General features: G+C 40.5%; 2 protein-coding genes across 6 annotated transcripts in view; both read left to right on the top strand.

The window, feature by feature from the left end:
- The first annotated feature begins 493 nt into the window (after window positions 1-493).
- Window positions 494-11,072, top strand: LOC124274716. Its single transcript, XM_046710086.1, is given in 10 exon segments — window positions 494-608; window positions 2,070-2,325; window positions 2,937-3,029; window positions 3,747-3,925; window positions 4,332-4,577; window positions 4,579-5,253; window positions 5,948-7,408; window positions 8,263-8,399; window positions 8,576-8,709; window positions 10,058-11,072. Coding segments are annotated over 9 exon segments (3,333 nt in total). The 5' UTR covers window positions 494-608; window positions 2,070-2,093; the 3' UTR covers window positions 10,234-11,072.
- Window positions 11,073-11,139: 67 nt separating this feature from the next.
- Window positions 11,140-17,989, top strand: part of LOC124274715 — a 30,743-nt gene continuing 23,893 nt past the window's right edge. For 3 of the 5 annotated variants that reach the window (XM_046710084.1, XM_046710083.1, XM_046710081.1), the window contains exons 1-2: window positions 11,140-12,005; window positions 15,031-15,183. In XM_046710084.1, coding sequence (XP_046566040.1) covers window positions 15,137-15,183 — 47 coding nt within the window. In that variant the 5' untranslated portion in view covers window positions 11,140-12,005; window positions 15,031-15,136. Of the gene's footprint in view, window positions 12,006-15,030; window positions 15,184-16,477; window positions 16,592-17,989 lie in introns of all 5 variants that reach the window. The other 2 variants (XM_046710085.1, XM_046710082.1) reach the window with 2 other exon arrangements.

Below are 17,989 nucleotides of genomic sequence, written 5' to 3'. Positions count from 1 at the left end.
TATACGTACCACATGTAAAACCCACCAGTCTTGTGTATCCAGTACATTCAGGTATGCACCTTCGATAAGACTTCAGAGTTATCCCCCCTTTACCTCTATGGCAACACACTTTTATCAACAAGGTACAAGATCATGAATGTTCTTGGTGATATATTGTCTGTAGTAAAGAGTGAGCACAATTATTTCATGAGCAGCCACTTTTGTGTCCAGTATATGTATAATTTAAACTCTAATATTTTGTTGTATTGTTGTTTTAATAATGGTTTCAATATAAACCATGTGTACAAGTGGACTAGATGTCAACAATATGATCAATACCACATGAAATATTTACACTTCTTAATCACAAACCTCTTGTTATTGAAAGCAGTCCTTCAACCCTGAAAGGCAATTATCGAATGCTATGAATTATTCTGGGTCGCGTCACTATTACCAAACCACTGCGGTGTAATTCGATAACAAGCATACAGTAGATATAGACAGTTAGTCTTCGGGGGACGGTACACAGCGGCCCTGTTTCCACGCATGGCTGACTGTGTATTTCACAACACATATGGCTCGAACAACGCACTTGGGACTGACAAGGACAGTCAAGTCGAAGCTGACAGGTGAGACGAAATTTCATTTGAAACTGTAATTACTTATACTAGTCACCTATTACGTTGTAAATACTTCCTTAATGTTGACAATCAGCAACTCATCTGGAGCCGATGGGTTCTAATTTGATCCACTATTTGCCTAGACATTCTACCGGGAAAGCATACTTCAACTTTTTTCCCAGCTTAAAACAGGTTCGCCTATCTTAATCATAGGTACAATGTATTAAGTGACATGTTTAAATGTGTAGCAGTGAATATGTACGATGCATTTGTTTGTTTGTTTGTTAAGTATTCAAGTATGGACTACACTTTCTAATCATCCACACCATTGCGTTACTTTGAGTCGACTCCTTCACCCGAGCAATTCGGTCTCTTGCGACACGTGAAGCTTGCTGGTGACCTTTTGATACCCACGGGTAACTGTGGCCGATGTATATATGGCATTCCCCATATTCAGTGACCCGGACAGAAGGTCAGTTGTTTCCGCGTCTCTCGTGGTGAGCAGATAAGAACACAAACGTTGGGTTTTGTCCGAGTATTATAACCTGATACTCCCACAGTGATCAGCCGACGGCAGTTCAGGTGTTCAGGCGACAGTACAAATACACATCATATTGAATGCTGCTAAAGTAAACAAGCCATAACGCCATACTGGCATTTAGCCCCCTTTTACAGTAATTGACGTATCTAAATATCCATGTTACATCCATCAGATGTCTTTGTGCTCACATGCAGTTCTGTTGTGGCTGCGCGTTCGTATGACATAAAAATATGAGATTGTGAAATCGCAGAACAGGCAATCTGCCAACTCTTACGCCTTTGGCTTGAGATGTATGCTTTTATGATTCATGTCACGCTCCCACAACAAAACTGATAAATCGCACGCCAAACTTTAGCATGCACATTTTGAACACTTAAACTCCAATAGGCCTGAATACATCGTTTTCAGTGACTTTGCTGAGAAGGGACTTATGGCCTGAAACCACCCAGTAGGTTCCACCCTGGGCCCGGCATGTCAAGCCTTTATGTCTCTCGTGAGGTTGGAGTAAGTGAGTGAGTTTAGTTTGACGCCGCACTCAGCAATATTTCAGCTATATGGCGGCGGTCTGTAAATAATCAAGTCTGGACCAGACAATCCGGTGATCAACAGCATGAGCATCGATCTGTGCAATTGGGTACCGATGACATATGTCAACCAAGTCAGCGAGCCTGACCACACGATCCCGTTAGTCGCCTCTTACGACAAGCATGGGTTACTGAAGATCAATTCTAACCCTGACCTTCACGGGTCTCGTTGGGTTAAAACATCTGGAACATGTCATCTACAACACAAACAGATGCTATCATATACAAACAACGAACAATAGCATATCACCAACAGGATCCGCATACTGATCAGCTCCAAAAGTATTTACATACAATGCCAAGTTGCAAGATTTCTTGAAAATATGCATTCCTGAATGTTTCCAGTTTTCCAGTGAATCCAGTGTGACAATGAACGCCCTCGGGGCCCTGCTCTGTATCTGGACTACAGGATCTGTTGCCTCTTTCTCAACCAACGAGTACCTTCCGGGGGATGTGATACTAGCGGGGCTATTTTCTATACAATCCCATACTGATGAAACGTGTGGTGCCGTGGTTCCAGAGTCTATACAGGCATATGAAGCGGTCCGATGGTTCATCGGACAATTGAACGACAGAAATTATACCAACGGTGTCAAATTTGGTAATGTACCCTTAATCCTTTTATGTGAGTGCTTTGTCTGTGAGAGCCACATGAGCCATGTGATATTCCATTTTTCAGCTGACCAAAAATCTTTCTTAGGGAAGGACGATATGTGCCAGGAATGACATTTCTCATATGTAAAACAAATAAAATTAATGATAAATAGTCTACATAATTGTTTCATGCAATGGGTTGTTCCAGGGTGTGCTATCGATATTGTTTAATATTTTTGAATATATTTTTCTATATTGTAATATTGTTTAAGTATTTCATATTATTTTCTATGCAGATTTATTAGTGATTTCCCGCCATTCATTCATATCATTTAGTTTCCATTACTTGTTTGCCTTTTACGCCCCAAAGAAATTTAATTCTGGAGCTAATCGCCACTGGAGATAATCGCTGATGCCCTTTTTTGATGTTTTAACTGTTACAGTTGCATTTCTTAGGTACCTATCACCTACAGTTAGTGTGTAACTTAAACACGTAGATTACCTTTGTCAATTTACGGAAGACCATTCGTTTGTAAATCCATTTGATTTCGAATATTAAATGCGTTCTGAAAGAATCATTACATCCGTCATTTATATGAATGTTCTTACTATCTAAAGGTCTCCACGCTTTCAAGACATGCGGAATTCCATCTATGGCTGTTGCAACTACTCTAGATATTCTGCAGACTTACAAACAGAAACAGATATATGGTATGTACCTTTACCCAATCATCTGTGTGTGATATTATCTGTTTACACTGCAGAGAATAACAGTCTTGTCAATATACATGTAGACCACTGTGCACATATCATGAAACAGTTTGGACAAACTGGAAGGAAGAATATTTGTTTTGGAATATATTGGCTAAAAACACCGTGAAAACATATTTTGTCACGTTTTTTTATATTTCATCAAACATGTATATAGCTCAAACGAATTATGCAGTCTTCAAAGAGGACTACATTAGACTTAAATACACTGATCATTAAGAATTTGATTCATAAACATATCTCCAATGGCATTGTCGAACTTGAAGATGCGATTTGACACCTGTAAAAGGGGGAATATCACAGGCTTCAAAGGAATATCAAATATGCTTAACACATTTATACATATTACATTTGAAGTACATTGTAAAGCTTATGCAATGGCTTGCGTGACAGAAGGGTTATCGAAATGTGTTCAAGCGTGTATTAGATCCTATACCCAGCGATACAGACGTGTCCGGGCTTCAAAGGTATATCGACATTACCCACTTAATGTAGAAGGGACTAAAATGTGGTTCAGGGACTGTGAGACAAGCTACTTTATGTGTAGTTACGAGCGTGACACCACGATTAATTATCAAACCAAGGCACTTATACCTGATAATTGATAAAAGCTAAGATGTCTGAAATACATTGTAACTGTGAACTTGTTTTTATTAGGCGTAATTGGGCCTGAATTTAGTTCAGAAACCCAAGAAGTGTCTCGTCTGCTGAGTTCGCTCCCAGAGCGTGATCGTCTGCTGCAGATCAGCTTCTCCGCCACCGCAGCCATCCTCGCTGACAAGAGTATCTACAAAAACCTGTACCGGGTCATAGAAACGGACGACGTACAAGTTAATGTAATATAAACAGTTCATTTTTGAAAGGGTTTACAGTGTGTGGGGGGCGTGCGTGCGTGCGTGTTACCGTAGTATTCCACTTATATGATGGCGAGCTTGTAAATAATCGAATCTAGACCAGGCAATCCTGTGATCGATAGTGTGACCAGACGCGGAGACCCATCATTCAACCCATCGTTTGGCCTGTCCACCCAACCCATTTAGTTGCCATTTACATCAGATACGTTGGAAAAAATATTATCCAAATCGATTGAGATTTGATTTCATTGCGTACATGACAGTTATTATATTGATCTGTCAAATGACGTATACTGCGATGTTTGTGTCGAAGATGGTAACACTTGAAGATAAAACGACTAAACGTTCGTAATATTGATGCAATTATAATGATTTTTTTGTATTCCAGGTTATGTTAAAACTCTTGCAACAACTGAAGTGGAACTATATAGCAATCGTGTATGAAGCTGACACTTACGGCGAAGAAGGGGCCAATGCACTCAAAGCCAAGGCAGAAGAAAATGGCATATGTGTACCGCAATACGTTTCTATTGCAACAGACGCCAGCAGTGACGAATACAGGATAATATTTGAGTCAATTAAACGAAAACTGGAAGTAGAGTCCGAATCACCAGTTCTCGGTCTGGTCTTTTGGTCAAGCTGAGACTGCTAAAATTATGTTTGAGTTTCTCAACATCAAACTCAGCAACTTCCAGATGATAGTTTCCGAGTCCATTCGTGAAAGTGAGTCATATTTGATGAAGTCCGACGGAAGCGTGTATCCATTAGCCAAGGGACTTCTCACCCCAAGTCCTCCATACTATGATGTCGAGCTGTTCAAATTACACTGGCAGTCGCTTCATACCCAAGGTAATGTTATGCGAGAATACATACAAGATGATGATTGGCTGTTAAAATACATGGAACAAGTAACCAAGTGTTCCCTGGCAAATGAAACAAATATTCCACAATCCTGTATTCAACGGTCCACAGATTCAGTACAAAATGCCAAACTCTCCATATACACCAACTACGCACTGATGGCCGCAGCCGCCTTTGCAAAGACATACAAGACATTATATGAGAAGAAATGCCCTCGACAAACAGGTGTATGTAAGGAGCTGGACGATTATATCTCCAACAAGGCCAAGTTTATTGAGGAAATGGCTGCAGTAGAAGTCAACCCTGCAGTTGAATTTTGGGAGCTGTCACCCTTTCAGTTGAAGTTTCGATTCAGGAATGGAGAGCTTACGTACACGGAAAGCGGAGACCACTTGACCTATATCGTGTACAACTACCAAAAATGCAGCACTGGATTTTGCAATGTGAAGGTGAGAAAAATTAGCGACAAATCAGAAAATCGTGCATGTGTATTTGTTATTAACCCCACGCTTAACAGTATTCCAGCTATATAGAGGCAGACTAAATAATCGAGTCTGGACTAGATAATCCAGTGAATGAAAAATGAGTATCGAACCACGAAAAAAATTAGGATAGGATGACCTGAATCAACCAGGTCGCATTTTACAACAAGTGTGTAAGTGAGTTTAGTTTTACGCCACTTTATGCATTATTCTAGCAATATCACGGCGGGGGACACGAGAAATGGGCTTCACAAATTGTACCCTCGTGTGGAATCGAACCGGGGTCTTCGGCGTGACAAGCGAACGCTTTAACCACCAAGCTACCGCAACACATTTTACAACGAACATCTTTTAATTCATAAACGAATCCGGTGTCATACATGTATACACTTCGTTATAAAAAGAGTGTTCCTATGATTGTAGGGTATACAAATAAAAATGTATTTATATATACAGTAAGCCGTGCCTACTACAAAGCCAAAGGAACCATCAATTTTAGTTCAATATATTCATTTCGACTAAAATACACAGTTAGTAAGTGGTCGCGAAAAACAGTTCTTTATATTCGCCAGTTCGTCATAAAGGTGTTCGTTAGTTTACTGTATGTTCCTATGATAATAGGGCATAGTATGTGATCACTTTTTCTTTCTTTCTTCACCAGGTGGGTGATTACGTGGCACAAGACCTGACCTTGTTGCCAGGTGTCATCAAGTCCTACAACGACAAAGGAGAAGAAAGCTCGAACCCGGTTCAGGCCCAGTGTCAAGAAACCCGCCACTGTTCAAAATGTCAAAATCCAGGCAGTTATGGAGAAGTGATATTCTTACCAGGAGACTTTTACGTCGTGGGTCTTGTACCAATACATGATCAGGGAGCAGACCCATTGCATTGTGGTGAACTTAGAACAGCAGTCAGTGTGGACTTGGCTGAAGGTATTGTCTTTGCTGTCAATCGTGCCAATGCAAAACGAGATAGGTTTACTTCACTTCTTGGGAGCAAAACTATTGGATTGTTATTGCTGGATACCTGTAACACTCCCACGATTGCAAGGGAAAGAGTGACACGTCTTCATAGAGGTGTATTAAGACTCACTGACAGCTTAAACAGTTCAAGTATTGTTGATAAAATCATCGGATACATTGGCCCACATGGAAGTTCCGTAAGTGTTACTATGTCCATCTTAATGACTGAATTAAACAAACTGTTCATTTCGTATGCTTCCACAAGTTCAACTCTGAGCTCAAGAAGTTTGCATCCTAATTTTATGAGAACGTGTTCTCCTGACCATGAACAGGCTGATGTAATAATGTACCTGGCCAAGGAGATTGGATCTACCTATGTGCAAATTATACATACGGATGGGGAATATGGTACAGCAGGACTGGCATCGTTAATGGCTTCTGGGAAAAAATACAAAATCTGCGTTGCTAACACGATTGCTGTCAAGCAAGGAACAAGTCAAGCTTTCTTCCGCGGTTATGTGTCCGAGTTAAGAAGGTTCCCGCATGCAAAGCTTGTTGTGATATTTGTCAGCTCCAACATAGCACCACAGCTGATGACGGCTCTGAGCGAGGAGATGAACACTGGTGAGTTTGTGTTCATTGGAGGTGAGAGTTGGGGCAAAAGAGGAAAAGTGATAGAAGGTAACAATAAGTTGCTTGGAAGTTTGTCTCTTGCTCAGGAGCTGCCCAAGAACCAAGCATTTGAAGAATACTTCAGTGGTGTTAACGTGTCGACTTCAAAGAACCCATGGCTTGAGTCATATTTAGAATTAACCTCAAACTGTTATTTTCCAATGAGCTACAACAAATTGTATAGAAGACCATGTACCTCTGAATTGTTGGCCCAAAACCGCAAGACCGACACTTGGGTACCTTTTGCTATCAATGGTGTGTATTCCCTGATTCTTGGATTCAGTACAGCTTTAGAAGAAAAGTGCTACCGTACTTACACCATGTGTCCCGAGTATTCTACAGCAGAGTTGATCGCCAACGTCAAAAACGTTCGCCTCGACATCTATAACGATGGCGGGAATATTCGAGTCTTCGATGACAATGGCGAAGGGAGCGTTGGTTACAAAATCTCACAGATTGTGCGGGACGCTGAACTGGTGTATAAGGAGGTGGGTTTGTGAAATCGTTTAGAAGTCACTTGCAAATAGTAGTCATGTTTAGGATTTGTTTTTTCAAATTCAGTCTACTCTGTGATTTATTCGGGGAGATACTCAAGGGAAGAGTGAACTTACCGGTGACATCTATTAGTCCCCCCCAAAAAATCATCTTTTCTTCAGATATTTGTTTGTTGTTGTTTAACACCGAACTTAGCAGTATTCCAGCTATATGGCAGCGGTCTGTAAATAATCGAGTCTGGACCAGACAAACCAGTGATCAACATCATGGGCATTTTTGTTCAGAATGGAAGGCTGAATAATTACACCATATTCTGTTACAAACCGTCCATATTATGCGACAAACTGACCAAACTGTGAAACTGCTTGACATCCAGTCATAGAGAGTGTTCGACGCAAAACATTCACCGTTATATTTTACAGTGTTATTTGTAAAATGAATATGAGTCTTCAAGATGGACCCATCTTAAATGGTCTGTATTCATTATATAGATCTTATTAGCAAAGAAACCGTGAAGATCCGGGGTAGAATTGATCCTTCAGTAACCCATGCTTGTCGTAAGAGGCGACTAACGGGATCGGGTGGTCAGGCTCACTGACTTGGTTGACACATGTCATCGGTTCCCAATTGCGTAGATCGATGCTCATGCTGTTGATCGCTGGATTAACTGGTCCAGATTCGATTATTTACAGACCGCCGCCATATAGCTGGGCTATTGCTGAGTGCGGCGTCAATCAGAACTCACTCACTATTAGCAAAGATGAGTGGAACAGTTGTGTCACAATTTTTTGTGACGTTTGTACAATGATTGGACTCTTGACTGAACGTGTAACCATTTACCTCTTAGGTCGGCTTAACATCAGAAGATGGGATTCAGTTCTTCAAGACACGCCTCAGTTCTGATGCTAATTTTGCCTCCAACTGTCAGAATGATGTTGAATGTGGAAGGTGCAACGCACAGTTCTCGGACACAACGAATATAAGGTATGGTTACAGAAACACATAAACACCAATAAAATAGAAATAATGACCCCAAAAAGTATTTATATTTCGTAGTCATTCCGTGAAATGTTTCCAAGCCTGGAATCCTATAGTATTAAATTGATAGGTCCACTTGAAGTTGATCTGTTGCTGGTTGACAAGTACCCTTGTTTTTGCAGTAGTGAAAGTGGTGACCGGTCTGCTGTGATTGGTCTCGGTGTGTTCGTGGCACTGTTACTGGTCGTCATCATCGGTCTGCTTGTGGTAGGGGTAATTTGCTGGAGGAAGAAAAGAAAACCTGACGTTAAGGAAGGTTGGTATTTAGTTTTTCTTTGTTTTTCTTTCGAAACCGCCTGTTCTCTCACATGTATCCATAGTGATTCCAAGATAGAACCGCTCTGTGTAGCCTCATGTTCATGCTCATATTAACAAGCATTTGATTGTCTGATCGAGATTTTGTTATATACTCACTCACTCATTTGGTGAATATAATTGCTTTCTAAAACAGCTTCTTTAACAGAGAACGATTTTCACAATCTATTATTTCGCAAATGAATGCAATTATCATTCCAAATTATAGTTTGGCATGAAATGCATGTGGACCCGGTTTTTTGTAAATATCTCTTCATCCAATGACCCAATCGATCTCAAACTGTGCAAGTGGATGTTTTGTCAGACAACCTAATCACATTGTAAATCACCGATTTTATGCATTTGTATTAAAGAATCTGTCTATGTAACTGTCAACAAAATAAACAGCAGACCGCAGACTGCTTGCAGGGGAGGGAGCCAATGACCTGTAACAGCGGCAGTGTTGGGTCATAAAGGTCAACGTTCGTCAATGTAGGTCAGCTATGCACGTGACAGGTATGAAGAGGTGTTCATTTCTAGCAAATAGCCGGCGAAAGACATCTCTGATGACCCTGATGTCAAAAGAATCTAACTTTGGATGCCTACCTTTTGTACAAGGTTTTATTGATTGGCTGTTGGTTTATTTTTCACAAGTTTTAGCACGATGTTCTTTTTCATGCCAAGAGCAAAAGTTGTACGTTTCATGTAATCCGACACCTTATAAATCGGTTTGCTACGTTTGCTCTCTTTTTAAAAACAATTCAACACATTTCTAATTAAACGTTTAGCATCATCTGAATAAGCTTTCATGATGACAGCTAGAAGTAGTCAATGTGAATGATCCAAACGGTCTATCACTGTGCAGTGCACAGGTAACTATCATGAACTGCACGTGCATTTACCTTTATGACCCAACACTGCCGCTGTTACAGGTCATTGGCTCCCTCCCTCTGCAAGCAGTCTGCGGTCTGCTGTTTATTTTATTGACAGTTACATAGACAGATTCTTTAATACAAATGCATAAAATCGGTGATTTACAATGTGATTAGGTTGTCTGACAAAACATCCACTTGCACAGTTTGAGATCGATTGGGTCTTTGGATGAAGAGATATTTACAAAAACCGGGTCCACATGCATTTCATCCCAAACTATACTTTACATTGTAAATATTGACTTGAAAAGTATAAAGTATTTTAATATGCCTAGGCAGTGGGAAGTAGAGTAATTTCGATATATAGGTACCATGGATACATTTTGTACGGGTACGTAATAATTATAGTGTTCATCTTTTCAATATATTCCTCTCCAGGTACTTACACAGATGTCTACCTACACCCCGTAGGTGGACCGCATTACGACAGTATTTCAAGCATTCAGCTCCGAGATCCCCGACATCTGCTTCAGATAACACGAGTTTCAGTGAGGAGAGAGTCCCTCCCAGTATCACAGAGAGCTAGCCGATTTACACTTGAGCAGGGGCGGTAGGGTAGCCCAGTGGTTAAATTGTTCGATCGTCACGCCGAAGATCCGTGTTCGATTCTCCACATGGGTACCATGTGTGAAGCTCATTTCTGGTGTCCCCCGCCATGATATTGCTAGAATATATCTAAAAGCGGCGAAAAACAACAGTCACTCACTACGCGTGAACAGTTTTCAGTTGAAGATGGCCAGATGGGAGTGTGTGGACACGCAGTGCCAACTTCCATTGATAAGGTGTCCACCTTGGACAATGACATGTCATATTGGTGACATTTCTTTGAAGGAACTAGACCCGTTGACGCGGCATGTGGAAGGACAGTGTGTAATAATCAGAATGAGTCAGCTTGTGGACCTGCAAATATATTGACACCTACCAGCGGAGCATGATCCAGCACCATAGCGTAATGATAGTGAGAGGTATATTTGGCTTGTCAGTGCAGCCTTGTTCTCATGTTAGTACTGTAGCAAGGAGGGCGGTGGGGTAGTCTAGTCGTTAAAGCGTTCGCTTGTCACGCCCAAGGCCCGGGTTCGATTCCCCACATGGGTACAATATGTGAAGCCCATTTCTGGTGTCCCCGCTGTGATATTGCTGGAACATTGCTACAAGCGGGGTAAAACTAAACTCTATCTCTCACGTATCTTGCAAGGTCACGTATGTGCTAGAGGTCTAACGCACTTCTATTGTATATTAGGTGTCTTCTTGATTTCAGCAAACGTTACAAACAACTTCGTACGGCTGTAATACTTCTGAAACAAATATATACTCGTAGTCACTATTGTACAATCAACTGAAGATCCGGGTTAGAATTGATCTTCAGTAACCCATGCTTGTCGTAAGAGGCAATTAACGGGATCGAGTGATCATGCTCACTAACTTGGTTGACACATGTCATCGTATCCCAATTGCGCAGATCGATGCTCATGATATGTTAATCACTGGATTGTCTGGTCCAGACTCGATTATGTACAGACCGCCGCCATATAGCTGGAATATTGCTGGGTGCAGCGTAAAACGGCAAACCCACTAGCTATGCCAAGATGAAAGATTCCTGTAAAAAAGTAAACACATGAACATGTCATTGAATAAGACGTAGAGCCTAATTCATACCTGGTGTTTGCGCTTTAGTGAGCACCCCCATGACAGAACATTTGAATAACTAGTTATTGTTATTGTTTTATGCCGCACTAAACAATATGTTGTTGATTTATTTCTTTACACCAATAAAGGAACAAACATATTTTATTTTTTCTGGTATGTTCCTTATGCACACAAGAATATTACTCATATGTTTGATGCAGTACTGCCTTAATTTTTCTCATATTACCCATGTTTTATAAAGTAGTGTATGTAACAGATAAGTCGTCGACCCGCTATGTTGAATATCATAGTTGCTTCCCACGATTTTACCAACCGATCAACGAACCAACCATCCGACATACAACCAACTAAACTTAACATGAACCTAAATATGAACCTAAACCTGAACCAAAGCCAAAACAAACACCAAGCAAGCAAGCAGCCAACCAACCAACCAGCCAAACGACCAACCAACCATGCAGTACAGCGTATTTGGAACAAAGAATGCGTACAAAAGAAAGATTGTGGGCCCCTTTAATAGATACCCCAAGAAACAAATACTCACTGCTGCTTTGTAGACGAATAGCGTAACGCATGATCGAACAGGGGACCTAGGTACAAGCGGGGGACATATCATACAAGTTTAACGCCTATGGAAGGCGGTATATCCAGGACACCGACAGATTGATATATATTATTTGTGAGTATAACAAATATATACTACATGCCGAAGATTACCCTTGAGTGTCACTGTTGTGGAGAGCATTTTGCCTGACTGGGGTGGTTGATAATTGTCCTTCAAACTTGTGCAATGCTTGATTACAGATTGTATTAACACGATCATGGGTGTACATAACATTGCTATAAATATGCCTAGGCCTTTTGAATATCTCGGCCTGTAAAGTAAAATATATTGTTCTATCACAGAATGTCAACCTTGTTTGAAGGAGAGACTAAGCTTATGCAGAATTTGACGCTTTCCACACTGCTAACACACGATCACCTGACAATCCTGGAAACTTCCACAGGGTCAATGATTCGATGTCACCATCATAGATTCCTGGCAAGATAAAGGGAGGCAACTTTGTACAAGTAAACGATGTAAGTGGTATTACTACAACTGCTGCTGCAGATGCTACTGCTAGTAAGACTACTACCACTCCCACAACACTACAACCACAAGTACGACCACTGCGTACTAAGACTACTACCTGCTACCACTAACGTTACTACTACTACTACTACTACGACAACGACGACGACGACGACGACAACTGCTATCTATTATTACTACCACTGCCACTCCTCCTCCTCCTCCTACTACTACCATTTCCACTCATACAGCAACTACGACCTACTGCTACTAGCACTACCAATACCACACATCTATTACTACCACTACAACTACTACTACTGCTGCCACTACCACCACTTGCTGCCACTGCTACTGTAACTACAACTGCTAATGCAGATGCTGGTGCTGATGTTGTATACAGTATGTGTCGATGACAGAACAATTCCTGCTGCGTGCCTAAGTCATGACAATACTCTCCAGTTGTCGGTTCGAATCCCCAATACGCTGTTACCATGACCCTTGGTCTGTCAACATGGCGAGAGATCATCAACGTGGTTAACATGTACGACCTGAGCTCCCTTGGACATTCCTACATCGTTGAACTAACATTAAATATTGACGAAATAAACTTTGACTCATATGACATTCGTTTTATATTTTCAATAGTTTGACACAAATAGGTTAGTTTGGTTTTCTTCAAAATGGAGAGTTAGGCTGTGTAGAAGTTTTCCAACTTTAAGAACCCTCCGATGATTACATCAAGATACAGTATGAACTAGTGTTGGGAATTGGTTAAAATCTCATAATTGATGATTGGTTCATTACAACCGATCAATCATCGAAAATTGGTTAGCGTCATTTATGAAATTTGTTAATGCACATGTAGTTCTTTTGGGGCTTTTTGGCAAAATTTAACACCTTTAAAGGATGACTAGTATGTTAGGAACATAAATTTCTTGGAGCCTTTAAGATAAATTCAATCATGACTTGAAACGAGCTTGTAGTGCTTACAAAATGTAACAGACAAAACCAACCATGTGAAAAATATTGTTAATGAAAACAAGTGTTCCAAAATTGGTTGTGTTCGATTATGAGAAATTATGATCGATTGCTTGGTCGTTTAGTCACTACGACCAATCTTCGATTATTTCAATTAATCGGACCACCACTAGTATGAACATAGGATGAAAGAAGGGCTCGAGATCCCAGTTGCCTCACGCTGGATTACCTCAGGTTTAAATCAGACGTACTCAGTTACGATGACACTTAAAATTGCATACTTCAGGCTGCATTTATTTTGAACTCTGTCTTAGCAGAATAGAATAACATAAACTCACGTACAAAAAAGTACACACCTGGTGCCTTTGGATTACTTTCCAAAAAGCGACGTAAATGTTTTGAAAAGAGTTTTTATAGTGATATATATGTCACAGACATTCCTAATATGTTGCCAAAACACCACAGATATGCGAAGTTGCCAGTCAAAACCACAACACTTTTCAAATAATCCCCAAAACACCAGGGGTGTACTTTCTTTTGTACGTCAGTTTATGTTGTTTAAATAGTTGCAGTTTTCTTTATAACCATCGGAAAATTGAATGGAAATTATGTGTTTGTAGCTGAGATGATTTCCCAGCTGGTAGATAAGTATTTAAAGCAATTCGACCGAAACTAAATGTATGAAAATTATTCTTGCAAGAGTTAGCTAACATGCAAGTCTATGGGAATTTCACTAATGATAACTCACTGTATATAATTTAGTGGAATATTAACAATAATATTCCGCATTCCGCATTGTCGAGAGAAAAGGAAATGAAGTGAAGTGAGTGAGTATAGTTTTACGCCTCTTTTAGCAATATTCCAGCAATATAACGTCGGGGACACCAGAAATGGGTTTCACACACTGTACCCATGTGGGGAATCGAACCCGGGTCTTGGGCGTGACGGCCGAACACATTAACCACTAGGCTACCCCACCGCCCCTTGAACGTGTAGACATCTTTCATACGTGAAATCTCAGATATCCGCCTAGCCAGTTTACAACATGGAGATGAATGCAAGGTATGTGTAGATGGTTTATCTAAGTATTAACGGAATCCACAGCCAGGTCTATAAATCCGGAATATCACCAGCGGTAACCCTAGATTCTACCACTAAATCAAGGTGGAATATAAAGAGTGGCTGATATGCTTTCCTGTTACATTTGAGCAATAATCCAGCCAGAAGGGAGTGAGTGAGTTTAGTTTTACGCCTCTTTTAGCAATATTCCAGCAATATCAAGGCGGGGGAAACCAGAAATGGGCTTCACACATTGTACCCATGTGGGGAATCGAACCCGGGTCTTCGGCTTGACGAACGGACGCTTTAACCACTAGTAGTAGTAGTAGTAGTAGTAGTAGTAGTAGTAGTAGTAGTAGTAGTAGTAGTAGTGGTGGTGGTGATTTAACCTCTAGACTACGACACCTCCCCTCCATCCACTTCACGCATCGCACCCATTTATAGAACCGAGTACTACGGTGGGACCATTCAACGCTTTATCCATTTAGCCAACCCAGACCAGACATACCCGATTCACGACACAGAAGACTGTAATCTGTTTCTCCTTATACAATTTTACCTGTTTGTTTTCTCTGTTGTTGTTTTAAAAAAGAAGATTTTTCAGCCTGGTATTTCCCTTCCGAAATATCCTTGTAATGTGAGCTCATGTCCACCCAACCGTTACTAGCAAGGTGGATAGATTGCAGTCTTAGTTCCGGATGTCGGTGCAGTCGGATATGTGGGCCGCTGTTAATGTCCACGTCAGGTGAGTGAAAATCTGTTTTAGTAAATTGTACTGTACCTTTTTTCACGATTTGGTACGAATGCCAACGTTGATTTTCACTAATAAGTGTAATTTCTATGTGAGTAGATACCCGTACATTCCATTCATAGCTGAACACCTCTCAGCTCATATGATACAAGTTTATACTGTGGAGCTCTTAACGTGTAACCGGAACACACGCCACGAGGCAACGTGGTTTTCTTTGATGTTAAAAAGAAGTTATTTAAATACTTCTACTTACAGCTTAATGGCCCATGCACAAAGCTATCTGCGATGTGAAATTCAATAAATCTCTTACTTTATAGTAGGGTTATGAACGTCGTTGCGCTGAGATTGTCTGCGGCACGCCAAGTCCCTTTGATACGACAGGCAGCGTCTCGATTTTTTGACTAAAATGATTCCATTTTGGTGTAAGGGGAATTTTAGTGACGGAAATTAGGTGAACTGATCACTGAAAAACAATGTTGTCACCAATGTTCGATAAAATCGTATATCCTGCATATCTTGCTCTACGGGTAACACCCTACAAACTCGACCTGCTTACTGTAGCAAAGCTTTCATTGTTGCTTCACAATGCATAGTCGTATCGTCAGTTTACTTGCAAACATATTTTGAATATATAATAGAGATAGCTTGATCTGGAGGCCCGGGAACTTAGTTGTATACCCATGTGACCCATATGTTATTTAGAGGTCTGGATCTTATTGAAACCCTCTCTGCACTTTACATAAACCGACATTTTATTGAGGAAATATAAGTGACATGTATTGTGTCAATATGTGCTGAAGTTAACACATAACCTCGAGCTTCACTACATCACTTGGAGTTTCCTACATCACTTTGGGTTTCCCTACATTTCTTTGAGCTTCCCTACATCACTTCGGGATTCCCTACATCAATTCTGGTTTTTCTACACATTAAATATTAATATACTATATTTAGATATTAAATTACTCTAATTACTTAAGATTCTATAATAACAAATTAAAACCTTACCATTATGGCAACTCGTTGGTTTTAGATCCTTAATGTTTACTGTGTGGTTGATATTTATTATAGACTAACATCTGTAGTCTCTGAAATGAACACATTTTACAGAAGAAAATCTGTAAATAAACAATAAATCATAAAATATAATGAAAAAGAGCCCACAGACACTTGCCAAATATTCTAGACTTGCATGGTCTTTCTTGGATATATTTGTTTCAGGGTCTGAATGACAGAGTATATGTATTATCATAGATAACTTTGAGAATCATGGCTCGTTTTCATGCAGGATCAACCAGGATCTCTAAACCGTAAATACAGCAATTTCGTCCCTGTAGAACACCAGTCAACACAAATAAGACATAAACACCCAGGAGAGACAGCAAACACTGGCAATAAGGAAGTAAGATTCGGTTTACTTGGTACACTTCCAGTTCACGTGGTGCAACTCCACGACTAATGTTACCTCGCCGGCGTAGATAAAGGGACACACGCAAATCAAAGTAGCTTTTAATCAATATGCTAGTCAAATGATAAACGGCCTGCTAGGATAAAGTGATAGGCGACACCCGAACAACCGCAAGGTAAGTAATATTCCCTATCTTTTAGACTTTCAAGAAGTTTAAATGAAGGAGGGCCACTGTCACATGACACGTTTGGATCTAGCAAGAACTCACACCCAAAAAAGACACAAGGCAGCTGTCATTATACATCTTTACGCTGTCAAGTAGCTCAAATGAAGCACTGCCTTCATACGGCCTCATTGGATAAGTTAACAGATGTCACCCAATGTGGACACAAGGTTGATAACATTCCATATCTTTACGTTGTCAAATAGCTCAAATGAAGAAGGGCTGTCTTCATAGTCCTCTTTGGATAAAAGGTCAGTTGTCACCCAGTGTGGACACAAGGTAGATAGCATTACATATCTTTACGCTGTCAAATAGCTTAAATGAAGAAGGGCTGCCTCCATAGTCCTCTTTGGATAAAGGGTCAGTTGTCATCCAGTGTGGACACAAGGTAGATAGCATTACATATCTTTACGCTGTCAAATAGCTCAAATGAAGAAGGGCTGCCTTCATAGTCCTCTTTGGATATAATGACAGTTGTCACCCAATGTGGACACAAGGTTGATAGCATTACATATCTTTACGCTGTCAAATAGCTCAAATGAAGAAGGGCTGCCTTCATAGTCCTCTTTGGATATAATGACAGTTGTCACCCAATGTGGACACAAGGTAGATAGCATTACATATCTTTACGCTGCCAAATAGCTTAAATGAAGAAGGGCTGCTGCCTTCATAGTCCTCTTTGGATAAAATGACAGTTGTCACCCAGTTTGGACACAAGGTAGATAGCATTACATATCTTTACGCTGTCAAATAGCTCAAATGAAGAAGGGCTGCCTTCATAGTCCTCTTTGGATAAAATGACAGTTGTCACCCAGTTTGGACACAAGGTAGATAGCATTACATATCTTTACGCTGTCAAATAGCTCAAATGAAGAAGGACTGCCTTCGTAAGGCCTCTTTGGATAAAATGACAGTTGTCACCCAGTTTGGACACAAGGTAGATAGCATTACATATCTTTACGCTGTCAAATAGCTCAAATGAAGAAGGACTGCCTTCGTAAGGCCTCTTTGGATAAAATGACAGTTGTCACCCAGTTTGGACACAAGGTAGATAGCATTACATATCTTTACGCTGTCAAATAGCTCAAATGAAGAAGGACTGCCTTCGTAAGGCCTCTTTGGATATAATGACAGTTGTCACCCAATGTGGACACAAGGTAGATAGCATT

Source organism: Haliotis rubra, unplaced genomic scaffold (genome assembly GCF_003918875.1).
Source record: "Haliotis rubra isolate DU_JTF1 unplaced genomic scaffold, ASM391887v1 Scf1936, whole genome shotgun sequence".
In the NCBI taxonomy this organism is placed as follows: Eukaryota; Metazoa; Mollusca; class Gastropoda; order Lepetellida; family Haliotidae; genus Haliotis; species Haliotis rubra.
The sequence above is the reverse complement of the archived record's forward strand: the minus strand, read 5'-3'. Positions and strand labels throughout refer to the sequence as shown.